Consider the following 25364-nt stretch of genomic DNA (forward strand, 5'->3'; position numbering starts at 1 on the left):
TTTTATAGTCTTATGCTAATGTCTTCTTTTTGAGATTTTAATTACATATCTGAGAAAATAGAGTAATCCAAAACTGAACCAAGAAATGTTTCTCCTGTCACATTAGAGCCTCCACACTTTCCTATTTATTCAAAGGAGTCTTAATTTCGTACCCCAAAGTCTGCTTATTTCTTTACTAAAGTGATTATCACATTTATCGGATGTGGAAAATACATTAAATATTGATGATAGAAATGGCCATGGACAGAAGACCTCTTATTAAATTAGTGGCATTCTAAAAAGTAAATATTCTAAATTCAGCTTCATAACCTGTGCTTTTACTAAACATGACACTAAAAGAGATTTTAAAAGGCAAAAAAACTGTATCCGAATACATTTAAGACTCTTGAAAATTAAAGAATTCTGAAATTCCTATTAAATTCTAATAAAATGATCTTAGGTCTGAATTCAAAGCATAAAGATTATATACTATCTATAACAATTAATATTAACCACAACAGTAGTAACATAGGACATGAGAATGATCATGAATTGGATACAACAGACCTTAAAATAAGCCTATAAACTCAGTAACAAATGTCTCCAGAATTTTTCCCCCAAAGTAATCTGGTGTGCATATCATTGGTTTCAAGAGATGTTGGAAGATTTTGTTTATTCTTTTGTGGTTTTAAAGAAATTCATGTAACTTATTATATTGTGATCAATGCACATACTGTTTTATATAGGGCATACTCTGGCTTTAATTTTGTTACATTTTGGTTAAATAAGACAAAAATATCCTCTAAACATATAAATCAGGATATTCAGATGCATGTAAGTTTCTACAGGTAGATTTCCTTAGTTATCTAAGTAAGAATTATATACCAAGTACTACCACTCATAACATTTCTCTCATTTTTTACTGACATGCTTTAAAAGTAATGAGTCAATTTTGATTCCTATGTACATTTCAAAACCTACAATGTCCAGACAAGTCCATGTTTGATGTCTTTTAAATAGCCTCTTATACCAGTTTCTCCAAGTGGATCCTACTCCTTTAAAAAAAAAATAAGTACCTTTTAGGCATGTCTTTGATGTTATCACACAGAGGATCTAATTTTATGTGGAACTATGAACACTGACAAAGAGCTAAAGTTTTTTTTAAAAAGCCCTGCCTTCAACAAATTTGCAAGGTCCAAACCAAAAGGTTTCGAACGATTTCGAATTTTTTTTTTTTTTTTTTTTTGACAGGCAGAGTTAGAGAGAGAGAGAGAGAAAGGTCTTCCTTTTCCGTTGGTTCACCCCTCAAATGGCCACTATGGCTGGCGCACTGCACAGATCTGAAGCCAGGAGCCAGGTGCTTCCTCCTGGTCGCCCATGCGGGTGCAGGGCCCAAGCACTTGGGTCATCCTCCACTGCACTCCCAGGCCACAGAAGAGTGCTGGACTGGAAGAGGAGCAACCGGGACAGAACCGGCGCCCCAACCGGTACTAGAACCTGGAATGCCGATGCCGGAGGTGGAGGATTAGCCTAGTGAGCCATGGCTCCGGCCTTCCATTTTCTTTAAAAAATAATGCTTATTCATTTAACACTTCAAGAATTCTTAAGTGGAAATGGCATTGTGGAGAACTGAGGTAAGCTGCCGCTTGTGACTCCAGCATCCCATACTGGAACACAGGTTCAAGGCTCATCTTCTCCACTTCCGACCCAGCTCCCTGCTAATGCACCTGGGAAGGCAGAAGATGGCCCAAGAACTTATGCCCTATCACCCATGTGGGAGACTTAGATGTATTTCTTAGCCTCAGCCTGGCCCACCCCCTGGCTATTGTGACCATCTGGGGAGTGAACCAGAAGATGCAAGATCTCCCTGTATCTCTCTCTCTCCCTCCACTGCTCTGCCTTTCAAATAAATAAACCTTTAAAATTAGAAAAAAAAATCATTAAGTGATTTGAAATTGGAAAAATAATCTGATATATGTAAGATACCAAAAGTTATCTTCTTTCATCAGCTGATACATATATATGCAGTATCTACCATTCATAAAACATACAGATACTAATCAATACATCAACAACTGCTATATTTCTCCCTTAAAGGTTTTCAGAGTACAAACTATTTAGGTATAGCACATAATTGAAAAGAATTATCCACTATGTAATATTTCTGAGTTTTACATATATTCTATAATTCTGATGAATATGGCATATTATTTTGGTAAAGAGTGTAAAATTTAGTGGCCAGCGCTGTGGCATGGCAGATAAAGCTGCCACCTGTAGTGTGGGCATTCCATATGGGTGCTGGTTCGAGTCCTGGCTGCTACTCTTCCCATCCAGCTCTCTGCTACGGCCTGGGAAAGCAGTAGAAGATGGCCAGAGTCCTTGGGCCCCAGCACCTACGTGGGAGACCCAGAAGTTCCTGGCTCCTGACTTCAGATTGGCGCAGCTCTGGCTGTTGTGGTTATCTGGGGAGTGAACCTGTGGATAAAAGTCTCTTTCTCTTTCTCTCTGCCTCTCTGCAACTCTTTCAAATAAATAAATAAAAAAAATTTTTAAGAAGAGTATATAATTTATATCCTTGATGCTTCTTCATCATAAAATAGTCTCCTTGTAGACCTTGCAAAATGAAAATAAAGAACAAATCCCCTAAATCTTTTATACCTGTTAAATTAAGAGTCAAAAACTAAAACTGGCCTAGTTTTAAATAAGTATGACAACAATTCTGAAATGATAATTACGTATAGTAAGTACAGTATGAATAGTAATAAAGGGCCATTGTTGTGGCACAGCGGGTTAAAGACGCAGCCGGCATCCCATATGGGTGCCAGTTCGAGTTCTGGCTGATCCACTTCCAATCCAGCTCCCTGTTAATGTGCCTGGGAAAGTGGCAGAGAATGGCCCAAGTCTTGGGGCTCTTGTACCCATGTGGGAGACCTGGAAGACGCTCCCAGCTCCTGGCTCAGCCCAGCTCCAGCCATTGCAGCCATCTGGGGAGTGAACCAGCGATGGAAGACCTCTCTCTCTCTGTCTCTACCTTTCTCTGTTACTCTGTCTTTCAAATAAATAAAACAAATCTTCTTAAAAAATTTTTAAAAATAATCCAGAAAGAAAACAATATATACAATGATCACAAAAATGTAATAATCTATGTGTATTTCTTTTAAAATTAGGAAAGAAAAAACAAAAACACATCATTCTTGCAGACTGGTGACTTACATTTCCTTTAGCAACTTGCTAGAATATTATCTCAAAACAAAAAATTTAAAGTAGACAGGTAATAGAGTATTCCATGGCTTCAGACACAATTGTTGACATTTTCGTATACTACAGGTTTCTAAAAACTAAAGTTCAAGAAAAAGTTCCACTGATCTAGCTATAAACCATAGAATCCATTTTTAGACCACTTACTGATTTGTCACTATGGGCCAACCACTTTTAGCCATGGAGATGTAAGATGACTGAGATAGGAACTAAGCTTAATAAAAATGTAATGAGTTCACTAAAATCAGTGATAAGACAACTCTAAGTAATCATTTTTAGGATAAAGAACAACTTTACACTTGAAGGTTGTAAAATGCTAATTCAGTTATCAAATGTTTATTAAAACCTCAAGTATATATGGTCCTACTGAATTATTTCAAAAACTTGTATTTGCTAAAAGAGTAAATTTTTAAAATTAATATGTAGCAATGATACTCCTGCAACAATTTAAACTTGAGGATGTTCTTATTGGTATACCTGAAGGCTGGGCTCACATCATCATAACCAAAGGAAAATATTGATACCTCTTCAGTGGAAGCTGTAAGATTGATTACTATTCTCAGTTCTAAAAGAGCACATGTAGCTTATGCCATCATTATTATTAGTGGTCTTGTATCTTATTATCATTTAATTATATAATTATTCTGTATAAATATTTTCCTAAAGAAAATGAATACAGGGATAGGTGCTTATCCAAAGAGTTAATACCACTTGTTAAGATGTCCATATTAGGTCCTGTATTATGGCACAGCAGGTTAAGCTGCCACTTGCAACACTGGCATTCTGTATCAGAGTGCCAATTTAGGTCCCAGCTACCCTGCTTTGGATCCAGCTTCCGGCTAATGTGCCTGAGAAGGCACCAGATGATGGCCCAAATGCTTGTGCCCCTGTCACCCATGTAGAAGACCCAGATGGAGTTCATGACTCCTGACATTAGCCTGGCCCAACCCAGGATGTTACAACCAACTGGGGGAGTAAACTAGCAGATGGAAGATATCTCTCTCTCTGATGCTTTGACTTTCAATTAAGTGTATTTTTTAAAAAAAGACACTTGTATTCCACAGCAGAGTACCTTGGTTTGATTCCTAACTCTTGCTCCTGATTCCAGTTTCCTGCAGACCACAGGAGGCACTGGTGATGGCTCAACTGCATTCCTGCTACTCACACAGGAGACCTGATTGAATTCCTAACTCCTGGTTTCAGCCCTGGCTTAGCCCTGGCCACTGCAGACATCTGGGAAGTAAACTACTATATGTGCGCTCTCCCTTTCTGTCTGCCTCTTTCTCTCTCAGCTAATTTTTTTTTTTTTTGAAAAAGAAAACAATTGTCAAAAAATATCCAGTGGCTTTTCCACTCTTACATCTTCATAATGCTATCATACCTAACACATAATTCAGTAACAATTCACTAAATGAATGGTAAATCATCATTAAAACTCAGAATCCTTTTTTTTTTTTTTTTTTGACAGGAAGAGTGGACAGTGAGAGAGAGACAGAGAGAAAGGTCTTCCTTTTGCCGTTGGTTCACCCTCCAATGGCCGCCGCAGCTGGCGTGCTGCGGCCGGCGCATCGCACTGATCCGAAGCCAGGAGTCAGGTGCTTCTTCCTGGTCTCCCATGCAGGTGCAGGGCCCAGGGCCTTGGGCCATCCTCCACTGCACTCCTGGGCCACAGCAGAAAGCTGGCCTGGAAGAGGGGCAACCGGGACAGAATCCAGTGCCCTGACCAGGACTAGAACCCGGTGTGCCGGCGCTACAAGGCGGAGGATTAGCCTATTGAGCCGCGGCGCCGGCCCAGAATCCTTTCTTAAGTTATTTACTTTATCCCACTTTCTGGGATAAAATTTGGATAGTCAAAAGAAAAGCAGTATTAATGTAAAATATTAATATTTGTCTATAGACATATGATCAAAAACAATTTATTGGGGGCCAGTGCTGTGGTGTAGCGGGTAAAGCCGCCGCCTACAGTGCCGGCATCACATATGGGCACCGGTTTGAGTCCTAGCTGCTCTACTTCTGATCCAGCTCTCTGCTATGGCCTAGGAAAGTAGTAGAAGATGGCCCAAGTCCTTAGGCCCCTGCACCAGTGGGGGAGACCCAGAAGCAGCTCCTAGCTCCGGATTGGCACAGCTGTGGCCGTTGCGGCCAATTGGGCAGTGAAGTAGTGGATGGAAGGTCTCTCTCTCTCTCTGCTCTCCTCTCTCTATGTAACCTGGACTTCTCTTTCAAATAAATAAATAAATCTTTAAACAAAACAAAAACATAGTTTACTTAAAAATTAGATCTTTATTACTAACAACAAATAAAAATTTATATTTTTAGATCTTTAAAGTCAACTAATTTGCCTTGGAAAGAAATTATTAGGAAAAAGTCAACTCAAGAAGATAATAAAATATACAAAAAGTTCAAAGAAAAACAAATACAAATATTTAATCTCTCCTATTAGGGAAATACAAATTTATACTGAAAAAATTGAAACATTACTCTAATGCAACGTGGAGATACGTTTAGATACAGATATAAACAAACTGTAAACAACTGTAAGACTTGAGATAACTTGAGAAAATTTGAAGTTTTGCTAGTATGATAATTGTTTTAAAAAGACAACCTGTAATACATTGTAAAGTATTTATAGATGCAATTATGTCAGGGACTTCAAAATCACTGAGTAGAAAAGGGAAAAGTAGATAAGTCAGTCAAGTATACTTAACTATGTAAAACAAGGCTGGCCACATGATGGTATAATTGACCCTGAGTATACAGAACTTCTTATATTATCATCTTTATTTTTATATGTGAAAAATTGCCTAAAATAAAAAAGCTTAAAACTGAAATAAAACCAACATATATTCATATTTCAGAAAACTCTGGAAGAACTCACACACAAAAAATAATGAAAATGGTTACTTTTTTTGGTGTAGTGGATAAAACATTTCATTTTTACTTTGTGTTTTGACATTTTTAGAAAAAACGGGAATTTTTTAAATGGAAAGAAAAAACAAGAACCAATTCTGTTGATAGTTGGATGTCTACATGAACAACATCATACTCTGATTGCACCAGCAGTTCTGCATGCCAGACAAGGACTTTAACACAAACACGGGTCAGCATGATCCATCAAAGAAAAAAGAAAGCATCACAGAGCGGTAAAGAATGCAGGTAAAAGAACAGAAGAATTTAAACTCCAACTCTTCATAAAAACTATCATTGAGAGCTAGAAATTTTCAAGGCAGCTGAATAATACAAAGTTAACATGCAAAAAATCAGCCAGGGGGGTAGGTGGTAGTGCTGGCATTGTGGCATAGGAAATAAAGCCTCCACTGTGAAGCCAGCATCCCATACAGGTACTGGTTTGTGTCCTGGCTACTACCCCCCCCCCCCCCTTTTTAAGATTTTTATTTATTTATTTGACAGGTAGAGTTACAGACAGTAGAGAGACAGGTCTTCCTTCCGCTGGTTCACTCCCCAAATGGCTGGAGCTGAGCCGATCCGAAGCCAGGAGCCAGGTGCTTCCTCCTGGTCTCTCATGCACTTGGGCCATCCTCCACTGCCTTCCTGGGCCACAGCAGAGAGCTGGACTGGAAGAGGAGCAGCCGGGACTAGAAATGGCGCCCACATGGGATGCCAGCGCCACAGGCGGAGGATTAACCTACTGTGCCACGGCACTGGCCCCTGGCTACTCTACTTCTTATCCAGCTCCCTGATAATGGCCTGGGAAAAGCAGAGGAGGATGGTCCAAGTGCCTGGGCACCTGCTACCCATGTGGAAGACCAGGATGAAGCTCCTGGCTTCTGGCTTTCACCTTGTTCAGCCCTGCATTGCGAACATCTGGAGAGTGCCCCAGCAGATGGAAGATCTCTCACTCTTATCTAACTCTTTAAAATAAATAAGTAAATCTTTAAAAAAAATTAGTTATGTTTTACACACTAACCATGAACAATCTGAAAGGGAAATTAAGAAAAGAACTCCATTTACAATAGCATTATAAAAAAAGGAATACTTAATAGGTATCACCAAGGAGACTGAAGAGTACAAAAAGTTTCTGAAATTATAGAAGACACCAGTAAATATACATTCCATGTTCATGGATTGTAAGATTTACTATTAAGATGTGAATACTACAAAAGCAATCTGCAGATTCAATATAATCTCTATTAAAATTGCAACATTACTTTTTGCAGAACTAGAAAAACCTGTCCTAAAATTCATATGCAATCCCAAGAAATCTGAATAACCAAAAAATCTTAAAGAGAACAAAGTTTCAAGTGTAACACTTTCTGATTTCAAAAATTACAAAAAGTTACAGAAATCAAAACAATTGTTTGCCATATGGACACTTGTAGAACAAAGGAAAATGGAGAGGTCAAAATGGAACACTCAAATGTGGGGTCAAATGATTTTTTTTAATGTTTATTTATTTTCATTTACTTGCAAATCAGAGAGAGATCTTCCACCCATTGATTCACTCACCAGGCCAAAGCCAGGAGCTTGGACTCCCACAGGGTTGCATGGGTGGCAGGGGCTCAAGCCATCATCTGTTGCCTCCCAGGATGTTATGCCACAATGCCTCCCCTGATCAAATGATTTTTGACAAAGGTACAAGACTATTCAAAAAGGAAAGGATAGTCTTTTCACAAAGGATGCTGGGAAAACCAGATATCCACATGTGAAAGAATGTAGCTGGACATTTAACTAATATTTACCTCCCCTCCCCCACAAAAATACATGGAAACTAAGAACTTAATAAGCTTTTTTTTTTTTTAAGACTTTTTAATTATTTATTTGAGAGGTAGAGTTACAGTGAGAGGAAGACAGAGAGAAAGGTCTTCTATCCACTGGTTCACTCCCTAAATGGCTGCAATGGCCAGAACTGGGCTGATCTGAAGCCAGGAGCCAGGAGCTTCTTCCTGGTCTCCCATGTGGGTGCAAGGGGCCCAGGTGCTTGGGCCATCTCTCACTGCTTTCCCAGGATATACAGAGAACTAGATCAGAAGATGAGCAGCCGGGACTAGAACCAGTGCCCGTATGTGATCCCGGCACTGCAGGCGGAGGATTAACCTACTGTGCCACAGCACCAGCCCCTCTAAGCTGTGTTAACCATTCAAATTCTATTTTACTTCCTCTCTATTTTCCCCTGGAGATCAGTAGCTTTTGTTTGTTTGTTTGTTTGTTTTGTTGTTTTTGACAGGCAGAGTGGACAGAGAGAGAGAGAGAGAGAGAGAGAGAAAGGTCTTCCTTTTTCTGTTGGTTCACCCTCCAACGGCGACAGTGAGAGAGAGACAGAGAGAAAGGTCTTCCTTTTTCTGTTGGTTCACCCTCCAATGGCCACCGCGGCCGGCGCACCGCGCTGATCTGATGGCAGGAGCCAGGTACTTATCCTGGTCTCCCATGGGGTACAGGGCCCAAGCACTTGGGCCATCCTCCACTACACTCCCGGGCCACAGCAAAGAGCTGGCCTGGAAGAGGGGCAACCGGGACAGAATCTGGCGCCCCGACTGGGACTAGAACCTGGTGTGCTGGGGCCGCAAGGCCGAGGATTAGCCTAGTGAGCCGTGGTGCCAGCCTGGAGATCAGTAGTTTTAAACTCATAAAGGAGACAATAAAAAAGAAACTCATATGTGAAACTTCTGTTGAGTTTTTCAGAGTAGAGACAGACATTTGATGCAGCAAGATGCTGCTTGGGATGCTCACATCTCATATCAGTACCTGGGTTTGAGTTCCAGCTCTGCTTCCAACTCTAGCTTCATGATAATGTGCCTCCTGAGAAGCAGCAGGTGATGGCTCAAATAGTTGGCTTCCTGCTACCCACATGAAAGACCCAGATTATGGCCGGCACCGCAGCTCAATAGGCTAATCCTCCACTTGCGGCGCCGACACACCGGGGCACCGGATTCTGTCCTGGTTGCCCCTCTTCCAGGCCAGCTCTCTGCTATGGCCCGGGAGTGCAATGGAGGATGGCCCAGGTGCTTGGGCCCTGTACCCCATAGGAGATCAGGATAAGCACCTGGCTCCTGCCTTTGGATTAGCACGGTGCACCAACTGCAGCTCGCCGGCCGCGCCGGCCACTGGAGGGTGAACCAATGGAAAAAGGAAGACCTTTCTCTCTGTCTCTCTCACTGTCCACTCTGCCTGTCCAAAAAAAAAAAAAAAGAAAAAGAAAAAAGAAAGACGCAGATTCAGTTTCAGACTCCCTGTGAGGATTTGGGGAGTGAACCACTGGATGAAGATCTTTGTGCCTGCATTCATGTGTCTCTCACTTTCAAATAAATACAACTTTAAAATTAATTTTTTAAAAAGTTTCTCATTGTATCCCACTGTATAGCTGGAATGGTATATAGCCAGCCCTGATAACACAAGCACTGTGTCTCCAAGTACACTGGGCCTTGCAACATTACTTTGGGGGTTCATATTTTGGAACTCATTAATTAATGACAAGACTATTATGAAGTTTGGACAGAAACTTTTACATAGGAAAGCCCAATATAAACTCACACATAAAACTTTAGATTCAGCTGGATCGGTTTTTTAACGGCCAGTGTAATATTTAAGGTATAAAGCCCAATAATATTAAATCTGATTACAATAATTAAGACATAAATGTTATAAGAAGCATTTCCCAGACTTGAGAAAAGTGTATTATGGCAAAAATCATAAAGTATATTAAAAATTAATATCAAACTTTGAGCTTAACTCTAATAGAAATTCCTTTCTATGGAGTATGTTGGAACACAAATAATATTTCTCTGTATACTCACTGAATTTCATTTAAAACTTTCCAGCTCTTATTTCACTGTTGCAATTTCTCTTTATGTGATTTTCTCTATTAGGCTGTAGGTTCTTTTAGGTTCTCTGAAGTCAAAACTACCATTCAATAGGTATCTCAGTGCTTAGGAACAAACACATTCCCAAAGGTTTGTCAAATTACTTCAGTATCTTTATGTGTGTAAATATTCCTGCAAAGAATTCTGCAGAACAAGTTCAGTTTGGATGTTCTATAACTTGGCCAAGAGCACAGAGCAAGCAGGTAAATGGAACTGGAATTTAAGTCCAGACTTTCAGTCAACTAACTTACAGCTTTTCTTCTATCCTATATATAGAACCACAGTAAATATTTAAGTATTGAAGACAGGAACAAGGAAACCTTTTTTTTGTCAAAAGCCATTTGGATATTTATAACATCATTTACAGGCCATTCAAAATTATGAAGCTATAGATTTACTGAAATTAGTAAGCTATAGATTTACTGAATTTCAAGTTCTGTCTGTGGTTGCCTTGGGAGCGCCAAAAGATCTCATCAGCCTTATTCGGCCTGCAGGTCAGCTGTTTCCCACCTGATGTAAGAGAAGACTTTACCTTGTACTTCTTTATCATGACACTCTTTTAACTTTGTCCAAAAGTCCTTAAAGTCATTAGATGTTTCTGAAGAATTAGGGCTTCCACAGTTGCTTCCAGGAATGTTCATTTTGCTTAAAATGTTCCTCACTTCTATTTGCTTAATGTTTTCTGATCTTTTCTGTTACATTATTTGGTGTGAAGTTGTCTTAGGCAGCTGAAATACCTGAAATGACAGATTACAATTTATATGATGCATGCTTTTTAACTTTATGTAATTTAAAATCAGGATGAAACACAAACCCAGCCATTCTTGATTCCCTCATTTATTTACAAGCAATCATTTTGGGTATTTTGGAGGGGATGGAGGAGAATGAGAAAAGACAATTATTGTGAGGAAAAACTCTGATTTCAGTTACTTGGTCTTTACGAAAGGTAAATTTACAGGCAAATTTTCTCTTATTCTCATAGAAGAGTAATTATTTTATGTATTTTATGTTAAATTGAAAGGACTCTGACATTGTGAGGCTTATAATCATGAATAGTCAATGCTGACTTACTATTACCAAAGAATTTATTGCTTTCCTAACTTTGAATTGATGTAGAATAACATAATATGCTAAGCCAAAAACCGGAAAACATCCTGAAATATTTCTTATTTAAAAAGCATCCACAAATATACATGCATATACCAAGACATGCTATAAAATGGCAAGACAGTATTACTGTATATGCACACAACTGGATTTCTATAGCTTTCTGAGCACAAGTCAGTAAGATACAGGCATTGTAAAGATCTGTGAATACAGAAACAGATTTAGAGGTACAAGAGTAAGGCTACTGTGTCTCTCTGACTAAAGGTGAATAAGTGTATTACTTATGTAGCTCTTGAAGGAAACAACAGGATATTATGAAGTTCAAGTGGATTAATACATATTGTAACAGGTGTTCTTAAACGGAAATCATTAACTAGTTACCATGAAGAAAATGATTAGCAAGTGAATCGTCACATCTGGTTCCTTAGACAATGTCCTATCATGGTTAACAAATACCCAAACTGACTTGTGTCTCTTGCTAACTATTTGTTGAGGTATCTGATAAAGGAGCTAAAATAAGCAATACAATTTCTAAAGGGAACAAGAGTATCTGTGAAGCCACTTGGTAAATTGAAAAGCACTACAGAAATGAACACATACTTTTATTAGGCGCCTCAAAAATTATTAAGACTTCTTAAATAAAAATACCAACACGGGACTGGCATTGTGGTATAACAAGTAAAGCCTGCAACACTGGCATCCCATATGGCCACTGGTATTCCATGAGTCCCAGCTGCTCCACTTCTGCTCCTGTTCCCAGCTAATGGCATAGGAAAAACAGCAAGAAGATGGTCCAGGTGTTTGGGTTCTTGCCACCCACATGGGAGGTGTGCAAAAAGCTCCTGGCTCAGCGCTGGCCATTACAGCTATCTGTGGGGTTAACCAGCAGATGGAAAAACTCTTAACACAGACTTTCAAATAAATGAATCTTAAAAAAACAAACAAAACCCAGCAAAAACTGAGTCTTTGCTGGATTTTAGATAATATTAAGGACTTACTGTTAATTTTCTTGTTTCTTGGGTAATGATCTGGTCTTTTTTTTTTTTTTTTTTTAAAAAAAGGCCTTATCTTTTATTTACACATACACACGCACACACTGAGGTGTTTATAGGTATACTGATGTATCTCTCATAGTCTCTGGAATTTGCTTAAAAATACTCCAGGTTAAAACAAACAAAAAATGAGTGCTGGGTGGGGAGACAAACTAAGAAGGACCTCTAACAATACTGAAGTTGGGCAATGGATGAGCCGTAGGAGGGTTGATAATTCTAGTCTCTCTTGGGTAAGGTTTATTTCCATGGTAAAAGTTTTAAAAATTTGGAATTAGAGGGCCAGCGCTGTGGCTTGGTAGATTAAGCCTCTGCCTATGATACCGTGTCCCATATGGACACGGGGTGGTGTCCCAGCTGCTCCTCTTCTGATCCAGTTCTCTGCTTGTGGCCTGGGAAAGCAGTGGGAAGATGGCCCAGATGTTTGGGCTCCCATACCCACATAAGAAACCCGGAAGAGGCTCCTGGCTCCTGGTTTCGGATCTGCCCAGCTGCTGCCACAGCGGCAATTTAGGGAGTGTGAACCAGGGGATGGAAGACCTTTCTCTGTCTTTCCCTCTCTCTCTCTCTCTCTGTAACTCTACCTCTCAAATAAATAAATAATTAAATAATTTTTTTAAAGTGGAATTAGGCGCACTACATCACTACAGCTCTGTTTCCACAAAAGCTAGTATTTTACGACTTTTTAACTCTAAACCAAGAGGCTTATATTATTATCAATAAAAACCACCACTGATCAAATATTTAAACAGGGATTTGCCATTTTACATTCATTAATCTTCTGGCCAACTCTACCAAACAGCTCCTATTACCAATTTCATTCTAGAGTTAGGGAAACAGGTGTGAGATTAAACGACTCACCCAAGGTGACACAGGTAGGGCACCACTATGTCTAAGTTGGGAGTCTAATAACTATAAAATATTTCTGCGTAGCAGAATAACATCAACAAAAGTAAACAAATTATTTCTATTAATACAGGTCTAATTACTTTAACCAGTAATTTAAAACTGCTCACTATATCAGTTTAACCTCAAGAGTGCAAAATGTGGGTCCTTTAAGAGACCTATCTTTAGAGGCCGCTTCAAACAGGTGCCTTGTTTGTTACCCACATAAAACAGTCATCAATGCCAAACTCGCCCATTCCGGCTCACAAAACCCTCTCCACCTAAGCCGCCGGCCCAGCGCCCTTGATTGGCATCTCTTTGGGCACTGAACCGTTACTCGCGGCACAATGCACCTTCATCTTCCGGAATGCACGCCCAGCGGCATTCCGGGCTCCGAAGCCTGTCCTGACAGAATCCACGTCCGTCCGCGCAACCCTGGACAGGGTGACCCCCACTCTGAGGGTGAGCGATGCACTTCACACCTCACCTAGTATTCACACAGGGAAGGCAGGTGCCTGGCGGACGGGTGCCGACCTCCCACCAGAAACGCCCAGGTGCAGCGGCTCCCGCCCCGCGCCCCTTGGTCCTCGGCCTCCCAGCAAACTCCCGCCCGTAGGTACCCAGCGCGCGCCCGGGGTAAAGGCTCCGACCGCGAACGGCGCCACAGGCGTCGGAAAAGCGCGCGGCGCACTGGGCGCATGCGCGGGGCGGGCGCGGCGCCGGGAGGCGTTTCCTCAGCCCGCGCGGGAGACCGGCACGCAGCAGGCGGCGCGAGCTCGGCTTCCCGCCGCGCGCCGCTTCCTCCAGCTTAAGCCTGGGTCCAGCCTCCTTCCTCAGACGCTGGCCGAGAGCCCTGCGGCCACCTCCCCGGCTCCAGGAGCCAAATCTCTTTGCTGACCGCGCCGCTCCAGACCGGAAGTCGCCGCTACGACCCAGCGCCCCGGGTTGAGGGGGAAGATTGCTCTTTACTCACAGCTTCCAAGACTGCCTCGAGAGTTCGCAAGTCCCCGGAGGGTCGCAGACGCCCTCGCGGGGCTGCGGAGGGACGGCCGCTGCTTTTCTCCTCTGGCGCCCCTTCCCCTCAGCGGGCTGCCACGCCCGAGGCAGGGGCAGCCTGCGCTTCCCAGGGGTGGGGGAAGGCCGGAGGGCGGCCGGCCCGGCTCAGAGACGGCCCCGACCCCGCCCCCCGCGGGCGCCCGCGCGACGTCACGCGGGAGTTCCCGCGGCGTCACGCCCCTTCCTCCGGAGGCGCCCCGCACGCTCGCGCTCACCCGGGAGCGCCCTGTGTGGTGCGGGGCGCCGCGGCGGGGACGGAGGCTGGAGCTTGGGCTCGCCGCTTGCGTTCTGAGGGTGTCCTGAGGCAAACTCGAGCCCTTGGGTCTGGGTGCTTCAAGTCCTCGGTGTAGCGTGGAAGTTACCTGAACGGTGTGTGGCCCAAAGCACAGTTCAGGGAAAGCGTGTGTGCGTGCGTCACCTGTGCCCGGTGGAGAATAAAATTAGCTGATTTGGGAATGAGCACGGGCAAGGCTGCTGTAGTTCTGAGCCTTGTAGCCATCATTACCTGCGGTTGAGGGATGCAACCCGGCGGGGCTGGTTGGCCGCGCTGGGTCTCGAAATGCTGATTTTGCCGCGGTGAAATGCGGAGTTTCTGGCAAACCTGCAATGAGAAGAAATCGGAAGCGACCAGCATTACTTGTTGGGACGACCTACTATTGGGGAATGTTTTCCAAAGCAAGGCAGATTTTCCTTTGGTTGGTTGTTTGATAATCCAACTGAGTATATTCTATTTATCTTGATTTTTCTCAAATGTTTTTAGATCATTAGAAATTCTACAAATAAAACACAGTATCTTTTACAATACTTTTTTGGTAATACTTGAAAGACCCTGGAAGGTGATGGAGATTTTATTATATAAGCTTTTAAAAATGAAGTAAAAAATCGTAAGGACAAAGCATAAAGGTAATTTTTCCTTTCTTCCCAGATGAGAAGGGTAGCTAAATATCCTAACTTCTTGAATTGGCCATGACAAGACATTTATGTACTATAATAGCACTGCCACAGGGAAGTCGGTGCTGAACCGTCATAGCCCTGTAATACTGTCATTCATTTCCAAGTCTAGTAAGATTTCATAACACTTTGTAAATTTTTATAATGGAAATGCGGAGTTTTGTTATAAATGCAAAAATCCCGTGATCAGTTGGTCGTTTAATAGTGAATGGAAAGAACAGCGTCCTTGTCATCCGCAGAGAAACTGAGTAGAATGACAACCTGTTCCTATGGCTTCTGCCAGACTCACTAGTTAATCCATTTATGCAAGTTGGAATCCAAAGAATCATGTTGACACTTTTCTTCTCCCTTAATCTCCATATGCAATCCATCACCAAGTCCTGTCAGTCTTACTTTCTAATCATCTAAATCCATCCTCTGCCTCTCTCAGGTTATGTTATGTTCACCAGACCAACTAACCCACCTAACCCTTTCTCTTCACTGGTGTTGAATTTTGAGCATCTACTACTAATTCATGTATTATTTGATATTTAATTGTATGCATGTACTAGTGAAAAATGGTACAAATTCTAATGAATGAGTTGCAGGCTCTGGAACCAGATCTCCTGGGTTTGAATCCTGTCTGATACTTCCTGGCAGTGACCATCAGCTCTGCTTAACTTTTCTGTCTTATTCTTTTCTCCCTGTAAAATGAGGTTAGTAAGAGTATCAGCCTCACAGAGAATGAAGATTAAATGAAGAATGTATGTGAACAAATATATAGTGTTCAGATACATAGTATGTGCTTAATAAAAGCTAACTATAAGTAGTACTTTGGAGCTAACACACTGAATATTACATTTTAAAGATTTTTTAAAAGATGAAGAAAAAATAGAATTAAAATATAACATCCCACCTTAAAGTATGCCACTTTGAGAACACTCCTCTACACTGCAGCTGCTGTTATTTTGAAAAGTAAATCTGATAATGTTATTATGCTGTTTAAACCCCTTCAGTGTCTTCCTGTTACTCTGATGAAAGCCCCCTTTGAACTGTCTACTACCTCTCCAACTTCCTTTCCAAACATATTCTGTCACGTGGCCTTGCGGGCCTTTTTAGTATCTCCTAGGCCTTTGCATGTTGTTGCCTCTGCCTGTAATTCTCCACCAAGCCTAGCTTACCCTTTTTGTCTTATTCCACTAATTTTCTCTATTAGATCCTCTTGTAGTACTATGTATATTCCCCATATTACACTCTGAACCATTTTAATTATTTAATTCAGTCTCCCCAGTAGGCTGTTTCTTGAAGTCAAAAACAATGTTTTGTTTATCTTTTTATCTCCAGAAATTAACCCAGTGCCTGCCATTGTCAGTACTCTGGATAAAATGAATGAACTTGGCATTCCTTGGTGGATTTCTGTTTTTAATGTAAGTGGAAATCTTTGGATATGTTCAAAATTCTTAGACTTCTTAGTGAGATTTTATAATGATCACTTAAACAATGGAGATGTGGATGTACTCACAAATATTTGCCCCCAGCAAGAAGCTTTAAGATCCACATGGTGAAATATAAACTCTCAAAGATTAAGAAAACATCTTTAACAGAGAAGCAGTTACTTTGAACTCTTTGTAATACCAGGTTTCTCATATTTGAGGTTTAAAACAGTGCTTCCTGAACTTCTTCCATTTTGGGATACGTGGGAAGTGAATACAGTAGGGACTGTTAGACAGGTGGAAGGACAAAGCTGCTTCCATACAGAGGCAACAGAAGCTGGGACTCGAAACCACTTCAGGCCCTGCACTGTCATCGTCAGGCATGGGCTTTTAATGTCCCAGCACTTCTATAACCCATAGGAGGCCCCTGTTTTGGATGCTTGACTTTAAATTTGTGAAATGGCTAAAATGGTAAAATTTTTTTGTCACATATACTTAACCACAACTTCAAAAATTATGTAAAAGCAGTAAAAACTCTAGGTTTCTTGAAATAATGCACGTACATTTTGAAGTCCTCTAATTCAAGACATCTTACAAATGCAACTCTTGATTGTATAATCTGTGCTTAACTCCTACAACTGGTAATTGAGTGTTATGAAGGGAAGATCATAAATCAGGGTAGATTGATGTCACTAAAATTCCCTGATCTTACATGTAAAGCATCAATAAAATAGCCTTTGTTCAGTTCCTGTTTCCTTTGCTGTCTTCCAAACCTTCACTATTTTCCTCAAGTTTTTGTACAGTATTTTCACTCTCAGCAGATACCCTAACTTCCTGATTAAACAAGAAAATTGAGCACAACAGGTATGATCTCCCTAAATTTCTCTTTGCCTTTCTCAACCCTGTGAATTAATAGCATTTTTGCAGAAAAAATACTCAGTGCTAGCGGCTGTGGTATAATGAGTTAAGCTGCCGCATGCAGTGCTGGCCTTCCACATGGGTGCCGGTTAGCATCCAGGCTGCTGCTCTTCTGATCCAGCTCTCTGCTTATGGTCTAGGAAGGCAGTAGAGGATGGCCCAAGTGCTTGGTCCCCTGCACCCACTTGGGAGACCTAAATAAAGCTCCTGGCTTCGGCCTGGACCACCTGCAAACATTGCAGCCATCTCAGGAGTGAATCAGTGGATGGAAAATCAATCTCTCTCTCTGCCTCTGCCTCTGCCTCTGCCTCCGCCTCTCTGTAATTCCACTTTTCAAATAAATAAATATATCTTTAAACAAAAATACAACCAAAGTCCCAGTTGATTCTCACCACTTCCTTTGTATCCACCCTGGCCCAAACCACATCACACTTTTCTTTTTCTTTTTTTTTTTTTAATTTAATAAATGTAAATTTACAAAGTACAACTTTTGCATTGTTGTGGCTTTTCCCCCCATAACCTCCCTCCCACCCGCAACCATCCCATCTCCCACTCTCTCTCCCATCCCATTCTTGATCAACATTCATTTTCAATTATCTTTATATACAGAAGATCAACTTAGTATATACTAAGTAAAGATTTCAACAGACTGCACCCACACAACCGCACAAGATATAGAGTACTGTTCAACTAGTAGTTTTACCGTTAATTCTCATAGTACAACACATTAAGGACAGAGATCCTACAAGGGGAGCAGGTGCACAGTGACTCCCATTGTTTATTTAAGAATTGACACTCTTATTTATGACGTCAGTAATCACCTGAAGCTCTTGCCATGAGCTGTCAAGGCTATGGAAGCCTCTTGAGTTCACCAATTCTGAACTTATTTAGTCAAGGCAATATCACAGTGGAGGTTCCTTCCTCCCTTCAGAAAAGATGCCTCCTTCTTTCCACATCGTGCTTTTCAATAGGAATAGCCTCTAATTAAAAAAATTAATTATCTTTCAATTCCCACTGTTCTTCTGTTACAGTGTGTTCTCTAGTGGCAATCAGAGTAGTTCTTTAAAATTGTCAGAACATCACTCTCTCCTGTCCAGAACATATCAGGGTCTTGCCATCATCTTAGATTTACTCTCCTTTCCATGGAGTGAGAGCAACTCAGTCATTGTTTGCTACCTCCTAAATGTAATTTTGACTTAGTGCATTTCCTTCTCCCTCCCTCCTAATGTCCTAGTTTAGTCTTTGAATATTACCTGTTTGACAACCTCCTTGCTTCCTGTCTTGTTCTCCTTAAGCAAATTTCTACACAGTTGTCCCAGATTTAAACCATTATTTTTTATCCTGCCACTCCTTTGCTTAAAACCCTGCAACAACTCTCTACTGCCTGAAGGTTTAAATTCAGTCCCTTTAAAATGCCACAGAAGCCCATCATGCTCTGCTATACATTTTGTTAGTTCCCTTTATCAGCAATAAACTGCTTTTATTTCTCTCTCCCCTTTGCTATTTCTTTGTCTTGGCTCATATAATCCTTTTCTCTTGTAATTATCTCCACCTTCATCTTTTGCACATCACCTTTCTACTTATCCTGTGAGTCTCAGCTTAGGTAAACCTCTTCCAGAAGACTACCTAACATCTCTTTACTCCTTCCTACTCGCTTCCACAAATGCCCCTCATTCCACTCTGCTAACCCCTTAGCACATATCTTTAACACTGTACTTAACGACATTATTTTGTAATTATCTTTGTGGGCTCCTTCATGTCAGACACTATGCTTTCTTTATAATTTTCAGGTTTTTTTAGTTCTTGGCACAGAATTATCCCATAGCACCACATACATAATTTAAAATTTCCTAATCACATATTCAAAAGTAAAAAACATGTGAATTTAACTTATATTTTATTTAATTCAGTTTACCTAACATTATTTAAATATAATCAATTAAAGTTAATGAGATTTTTTTACATCCTTTTCCTTCATACTAAAGTCCTCTAGATCTGGTGTATATTTTACCTCTATAGCACATCAAAATTCAGACTAGCCCCATTTCAAGTGCTGAAAGTCAGATATGAATAGTGGCTGCTGTACTGGCCTAGCATATGTAATGAACAAATGAGGTTATGTCATTTACCCAAAGAACCAAAATGGAGCTAGGACTAGGACACCAGTATCTGATTCTTAGTCTAACACTATTTCCGATGTTTGTGTTGGGTGTTTTCCAATTCTTCCTCACTTCCCACTCACCCTAGCATTGAGTGCCTGTATCTTTCCAGGCACAAAATGTAAAATTAAGTTATTAAGCCCATTGTTATTTACATACTTTCTAGCACTTCTAGCATGAACCCACACCAATGGGGTGGTAAATGGTAAATGGGGTGACCTATTACTTGGGCAGTCAGAACTAAATAACAGGACAAAAGCTGAGAGGGGCGGGGAGGAAAAGCTTGAAGGCAAGAGAAAATGTTAACTGTCAATATTTGTGCCAACTTAAATGAACCCTTAACTTAATTTTTAAAAACTTGTTTAGAGTAATTAGTAAGTGATGTTTGTGGGTGGATGTATACATCATTTAGTGATCTTGCCTCACGTGCCAAAATGCTTTGTTCATGATTTGCATTGATGGTGCCAAGATTCCAGTTAGGTTGAACAGTTTTATAATTGTTTTTAAATATATTTAACATTCACGGAGTATGTCAGTATCATAGTTTTTATTTTGACAGACTCTTAGGTGTTCATTTATATGCTTATAATAGATATTAAAGATTACATGTTGCTTTCCAATTAGAGTAGCCTCATATAGTCTAGCCAATTCCCAAGATAAACGAGATTTATTTTGAACTTTATGATAGATGCACTGGACTTAATACCATCTTTATTTCCCTCTATAAGCTTTTAAAGTCATTTTTAGACATTATTTTTTTTAGACATCATTGACTGAGCTACTTCATTTCACATTAATAATTGGCAAAGTTTTACTGGCTATATAATTTGCTCAATTTAGGAAATATCTCTTTATGCTTGATGAAGAAGTTTATTCATAGTTTCCTAGTCTAAGGTGATGATAGGCTGATAAAAAATGTTACGGATATGTTATTTACAAAATGATTTTTCATCAGTGGAACAGGACATCTGTGTCTTCCAGGTCATCTATCTGTAATGCAATGACTATTTGAGTAGTATTTCTTATCTGTGCATCCTGTAGGCTTACGAATCCCAGGAATTTTGTTGTGTGGTTAGCCTATTAGGCTTTCTCTCTAACATTGGTATTTACACAAACCTCAGAACTGAACAGCTGGAGAAATGATAAAAGAACTTAAGAGTGATCACTAAAACTATAGCGGAAAGTTTATTTTATTTGGATAATCATGAAAAATGAGTCTTTACCATTTTATCCATTCACTTAAATATTCTGAATTTTCCTGTGTACATATGTATAATGCTACCATGATGGAAGCTGTGGAAATGACATTTATTTACAGTAATTGAAAATATTATAAAAGACTAAGTGTAGGAACAAATCACTGCTACTTGAAGTCTATTCATTAAAGCAGTGTTTAGTAGGTTCATGAGAGGAAACATGTAGTATACACTGTCTACTGTTAAAAACTAATGATTCAGCCAGCACCACGGCTCACTAGGCTAATCCTCCGCCTAGCGGCGCCGGCACACCGGGTTCTAGTCCCGGTCGGGGCGCCGGATTCTGTCCCGGTTGCCCCTCTTCCAGGCCAGCTCTCTGCTGTGGCCCCGGAGTGCAGTGGAGGATGGCCCAAGTGCTTGGGCCCTGCACCCCATGGGAGACCAGGATAAGTACCTGGCTCCTGCCATCGGATCAGCGCGGTGCGCCGGCCACGGCGGCCACTGGAGGGTGAACCAACGGCAAAAGGAAGACCTTTCTCTCTGTCTCTCTCTCTCACTGTCCACTCTGCCTGTCAAAAAAACAAACAAACAAACAAAAACAAAAAAACTAATGATTCATATTTAGTGGTAATTTTTCCATTTGTGAGTTGATTAATTTATTTAATGCTGGCAAGTAGCTGTGCTGTTTAGTGTACTCACAATTCACAAATTACAGATATATCTTTGAACACAAAGGTTTTTCAGTCTTTTCCTATTCTAATTATGCTTCAGAAAAATAGACCTTATTTACAATATTTGCTTGAAAGGGCATTGCCAGTTGGGATGCCCACATCCCATATCAGAGTGACTGGTTCGAGTGCCAGCTTATCTGCTTCCAGTTCATCTTGCTTAAGTGCCTGGAGGCAACAGATTATGGCTCAAGTATTTAGAGTTTCTACCTTTCATGAAGGAGACCTGGATGGAGCTCCTGGCTCCTGGCTTCAGCCTGGCCAGCTCTGCTATTGTGGGCATTGAGGGAATGAACCAGTGGGGGGGAAGAGCTTTCTTTCTCTCCCACTCTGGCTTTCAAATAAATAAATAAATGAATACTTTCTTTAAAAAAAAGAATAAAATATTATTTAAAAGAAATAAAATATTGGCTTTTTTTCTTTTCCTAATCTGTGTATTAGTCTATGGTTAAGGAAGCTTTGATAGTAACTTTTCCAAAGGTAAATACAAGAAGTTGTGTATTCAAAATTCAGTTCTTATAAGAGACTGTGTTTTAGGTAGTATTTTTTCGTTTATACTTAAGTTTTAAACAGAAGCATTAAAAATTTACATCAAGATTATGTTTTAATTCAGTTCATACTCTTGATGGCTGTTTTTGTGGACTATTTAGGATCATTGGTCTAAACTAGGCATCCTTCTCCTAAAAGTAGGCTTCTTATATGTTATGGCTTACTAAAAATAGTCCAGGTTAGTGCCTATTGTTCAAACTTAATTGTTAATAGAGCTCCTGTTTACTCTAAAAAATATTTTGATTTGGCTGATCAATCATGGTCAGAAGCTTTAAGGAATTTGAAATATAAACTAATAAAAGAGAGGAGATTTTAATGCTCTTTTATAGTCAGGAGTATTTCCTTCTCATCTATGTACAGACTTATCTAAACTTTCTAGATTATTGTATAGATAATATATACTGTAAAATAACTGCATTTTTAAATTTATTGATAGTACTCTGAAATTCCTGTAAGTTGAGAAGTGTCTTGTTTAATACTGATAGGAAATTAATTAATTAATTAACAATTAAAATTAATTAACAATGATAAAATGCCAAGTAATTTTTTCCTATGTATATTTTCTTTTGAACATAAAATTACTGTCATAAAGATAAAGCAGGTACAGTTTTCGTCTTTTCCCAGAGATTGGAAATTTTGTTTAATATTTTAGGTACAAACCAGTAGATTCAAGATGTAGATCCTGGTTCCCAGTTTTCTGACAGTATGTTATACACATCCCCATGCATTCTCTTCAGTACATTAAGCTGTTTTTAAATAATAGAATCTAGGGGCCAGCACTGTGGCATAGGAGGTAAAACTGCTATCTGCAGCAGTGGCACCATCCATATGGGTGCTGGGTTGAGTCCTAGCTGCTACACTTCCCATTGTATTCCTTGCAAGTGTGCCTGGTTAAGCAGTGGAGGATGGCCCAGGTGCTTGGGCCCCTGCACCTATGTGGGAGACTCCAAAGAAGCCCCTGGCTCCTGGCTTTAGATCAACCCATAATGGCCATCTGGGGAGTGAACCAGTGGATGGAAGATCTCTGTCTCTCCCTCTCTCTCTAACTCTGCCTTTCAAATAAATGAATAAATAAATAAATAATAAAATCTTTATTTTTTTCAGTGTTTTTGAGAAAATAATGTTTATGAATTTTCACTAAAACTTACTACCTGAAGATTAATTTACAGTCTCAGTAGATATTTCTGTTTACTTTCAAAAAATTTACATTGCAAAAGGTTAGTAAAAGGCTTTTAGTTTTGCTAGCAATAACGTAGTCTCATGATTGAGGAGAGGAAAATAAACTGATGTCAGTCTAAGTTAAGTGCTATTGCGAGCCACACCAGTTAATTTTTTAGACTTTCTTGTATTAATTTTATTTCTTAGTAATTTGGGCACATATATTCTTTCTATTTGCCTTATAGTAGGTATGTACATTTAAGGGATAAATATAAATTGATTTTTAATGGAATTAGCAAAACTGTTTGTATTAGCTTTCCCAGGTCTGAGTTGTGGATTCTCTCCTATAGTAAGTTTAAAATTAAATAGATTGGGATAGACCAATGGAACAGAATAGAAACACCCAAAATCAATCCAAACAACTATAACCAACTCATATTTGACAAAGGAGCTAAAACCAACCCCTGGAACAGGGATAGCCTCTTCAACAAATGGTGCTGGGAAAACTGGATGTCCACATGTTGAAGTATGAAACAAGAACCCTATCTTACACCATATACAAAAATCCACTCAACATGGATTAAAGATCTAAATCTATGCCATGACACCATCAAATTAATTGAGAGCATAGGGGAAACCCTTCAAGACATTGGAACAGGCAAAGAATTCCTGGAGAAGACCCCTGAGGCATGGGTAGTCAAAGCTAAAATGAACAATTGGGATTACCTCAAATTGAGAAGTATCTTTACAGCAAAAGAACAGTCAGGAAAGTGAAGAGGCAACCAACAGAATGGGAGAAATTATTTGCAAACTACACAACTGATAAAGGATTAACAGCTAGAATCCATAAAATGATCGAGAAACTCCACAGCAACAAAACAAACAACCCAATAAGAAGATGGGCCAAGGACCTTAGCAGACATTTTTCAAAAGAGGAAATCCAAATGGCCAACAGACACATGAAAAAATGCTCAGGAGCTCTAGCCATCAGAGAAATGCAAATCAAAACCACAGTGAGGTTTCACCTCACCCTGGTTAGAATGGCTCATATTCAGAAATCAACTAACAACAGATGCTGGCTAGGATGTGGGGAGAAAGGGACACTAACCTACTGTTGGTGAGAGTGCAAACTGGTAAAGCCACTAAGTAAGACAGTTGGGAGATTCCTCAGAAACCTGAATATAGCCCTACCACATGACCCAGCCATCCCACTCCTTGGAATTTACCCAAAGGAAATTAAACTGGAAAAAAAAAGAGCTATCTGAACCTCAATGTTTATTGCAGCTCAATTCACAATAGCTAAGACATGGAATCAACCTAAATGCCCATCATCAGATGACTGGATAAAGGAATTATGGGATATGTACTCTATAGAATACAGCAATAAAAAAATGAAATCCGGTCATTTGCAACAAAATGGAGGAATCTGGAAAATATGCTGAGTGAAATAAGCCAGTCTCAAAGGGACAAATATCATATGTTCTCCCTGATCTGTGACAACTGAGCACATAAAAGGAAACCTGTTGAAGTGAAATGGACACCATGAGAGACAATGACTTGATCAGCCCTTGTCTTGACTGTCAAGGAACAACTTACAATTGTATTCCTTTTAGTATTTTTTTTGTTCTACTTAATACCATTGGTTGAACTCTTTAATTAATACACAATTATCCTTAAGTGTTGAAACTTACCTGAAAAGTGATCTCTGATAAATATAAGAGTGGGAATAAGAGAGGGAAGAGATGTACAATTTGGGACATGCTCAATCGGACTTGCCCCAAATGGTAGAGTTAGAAATGTGCCAGGGGATTCCAATTCAATGCCATCAAGGTGGCATGTAATAATGCCATCTTAGTTAAAGTGATCAGTTTAAGTACATAATTGGTCAAAAAGATAGGTTAAGTGTCAAAGAGATTACGCAAATAAGACCAGTGTCTGCAAATAATTGATAGAATTAAAAGGGAGAGAATGATCCTACAGGGGAAGCAGGATACACAGCAGACTCATAGAATGGCAGATGTCCTAAATAGCACTCTGGCCTCAGAATCAGCCCTTAAGGCATTTGGATCTGGCTAAAAAGCCCATGAAAGTTTCGCAGGCATGGAAAGCCAAGACACTGTGGCAAAAAGAAAATGACCTAA

The 25364-nt window shown here is 40.0% G+C and overlaps 1 protein-coding gene and 1 long non-coding RNA gene across 10 annotated transcripts in view; one reads left to right on the forward strand and one right to left on the reverse strand.

Moving 5' to 3' along the window:
- The window catches only part of RBBP8 (RB binding protein 8, endonuclease), a 106705-nt gene that overhangs the window by 70878 nt on the left and 10463 nt on the right, over positions 1–25364 (reverse strand). For 4 of the 8 annotated variants that reach the window (XM_008261135.4, XM_051851353.2, XM_051851348.2 and 1 more), the window contains exons 1-2: positions 14070–14206; positions 10588–10792 (exon numbers count right to left, since the gene is read on the reverse strand). In XM_008261135.4, the coding sequence (XP_008259357.2) occupies positions 10588–10696 (109 nt within the window). In that variant the 5' untranslated portion in view covers positions 10697–10792; positions 14070–14206. Of the gene's footprint in view, positions 1–10587; positions 10793–13583; positions 13772–14069; positions 14207–14367; positions 14495–14657; positions 14754–25364 lie in introns of those variants that run through there. The other 4 variants (XM_051851350.2, XM_070050397.1, XM_070050398.1 and 1 more) reach the window with 3 other exon arrangements.
- The window catches only part of LOC127492305 (uncharacterized), a 69506-nt gene continuing 58704 nt past the window's right edge, over positions 14563–25364 (forward strand). For both annotated transcript variants that reach the window (XR_007921510.2, XR_007921509.2), the window contains exon 1: positions 14563–16509. This is a non-coding gene — a long non-coding RNA (uncharacterized lncRNA). The remainder of the gene's footprint in view (positions 16510–25364) is intronic.

The sequence above is a fragment of the Oryctolagus cuniculus genome, chromosome 10 (assembly GCF_964237555.1).
Source record: "Oryctolagus cuniculus chromosome 10, mOryCun1.1, whole genome shotgun sequence".
Classification (NCBI taxonomy): Eukaryota; Metazoa; Chordata; class Mammalia; order Lagomorpha; family Leporidae; genus Oryctolagus; species Oryctolagus cuniculus.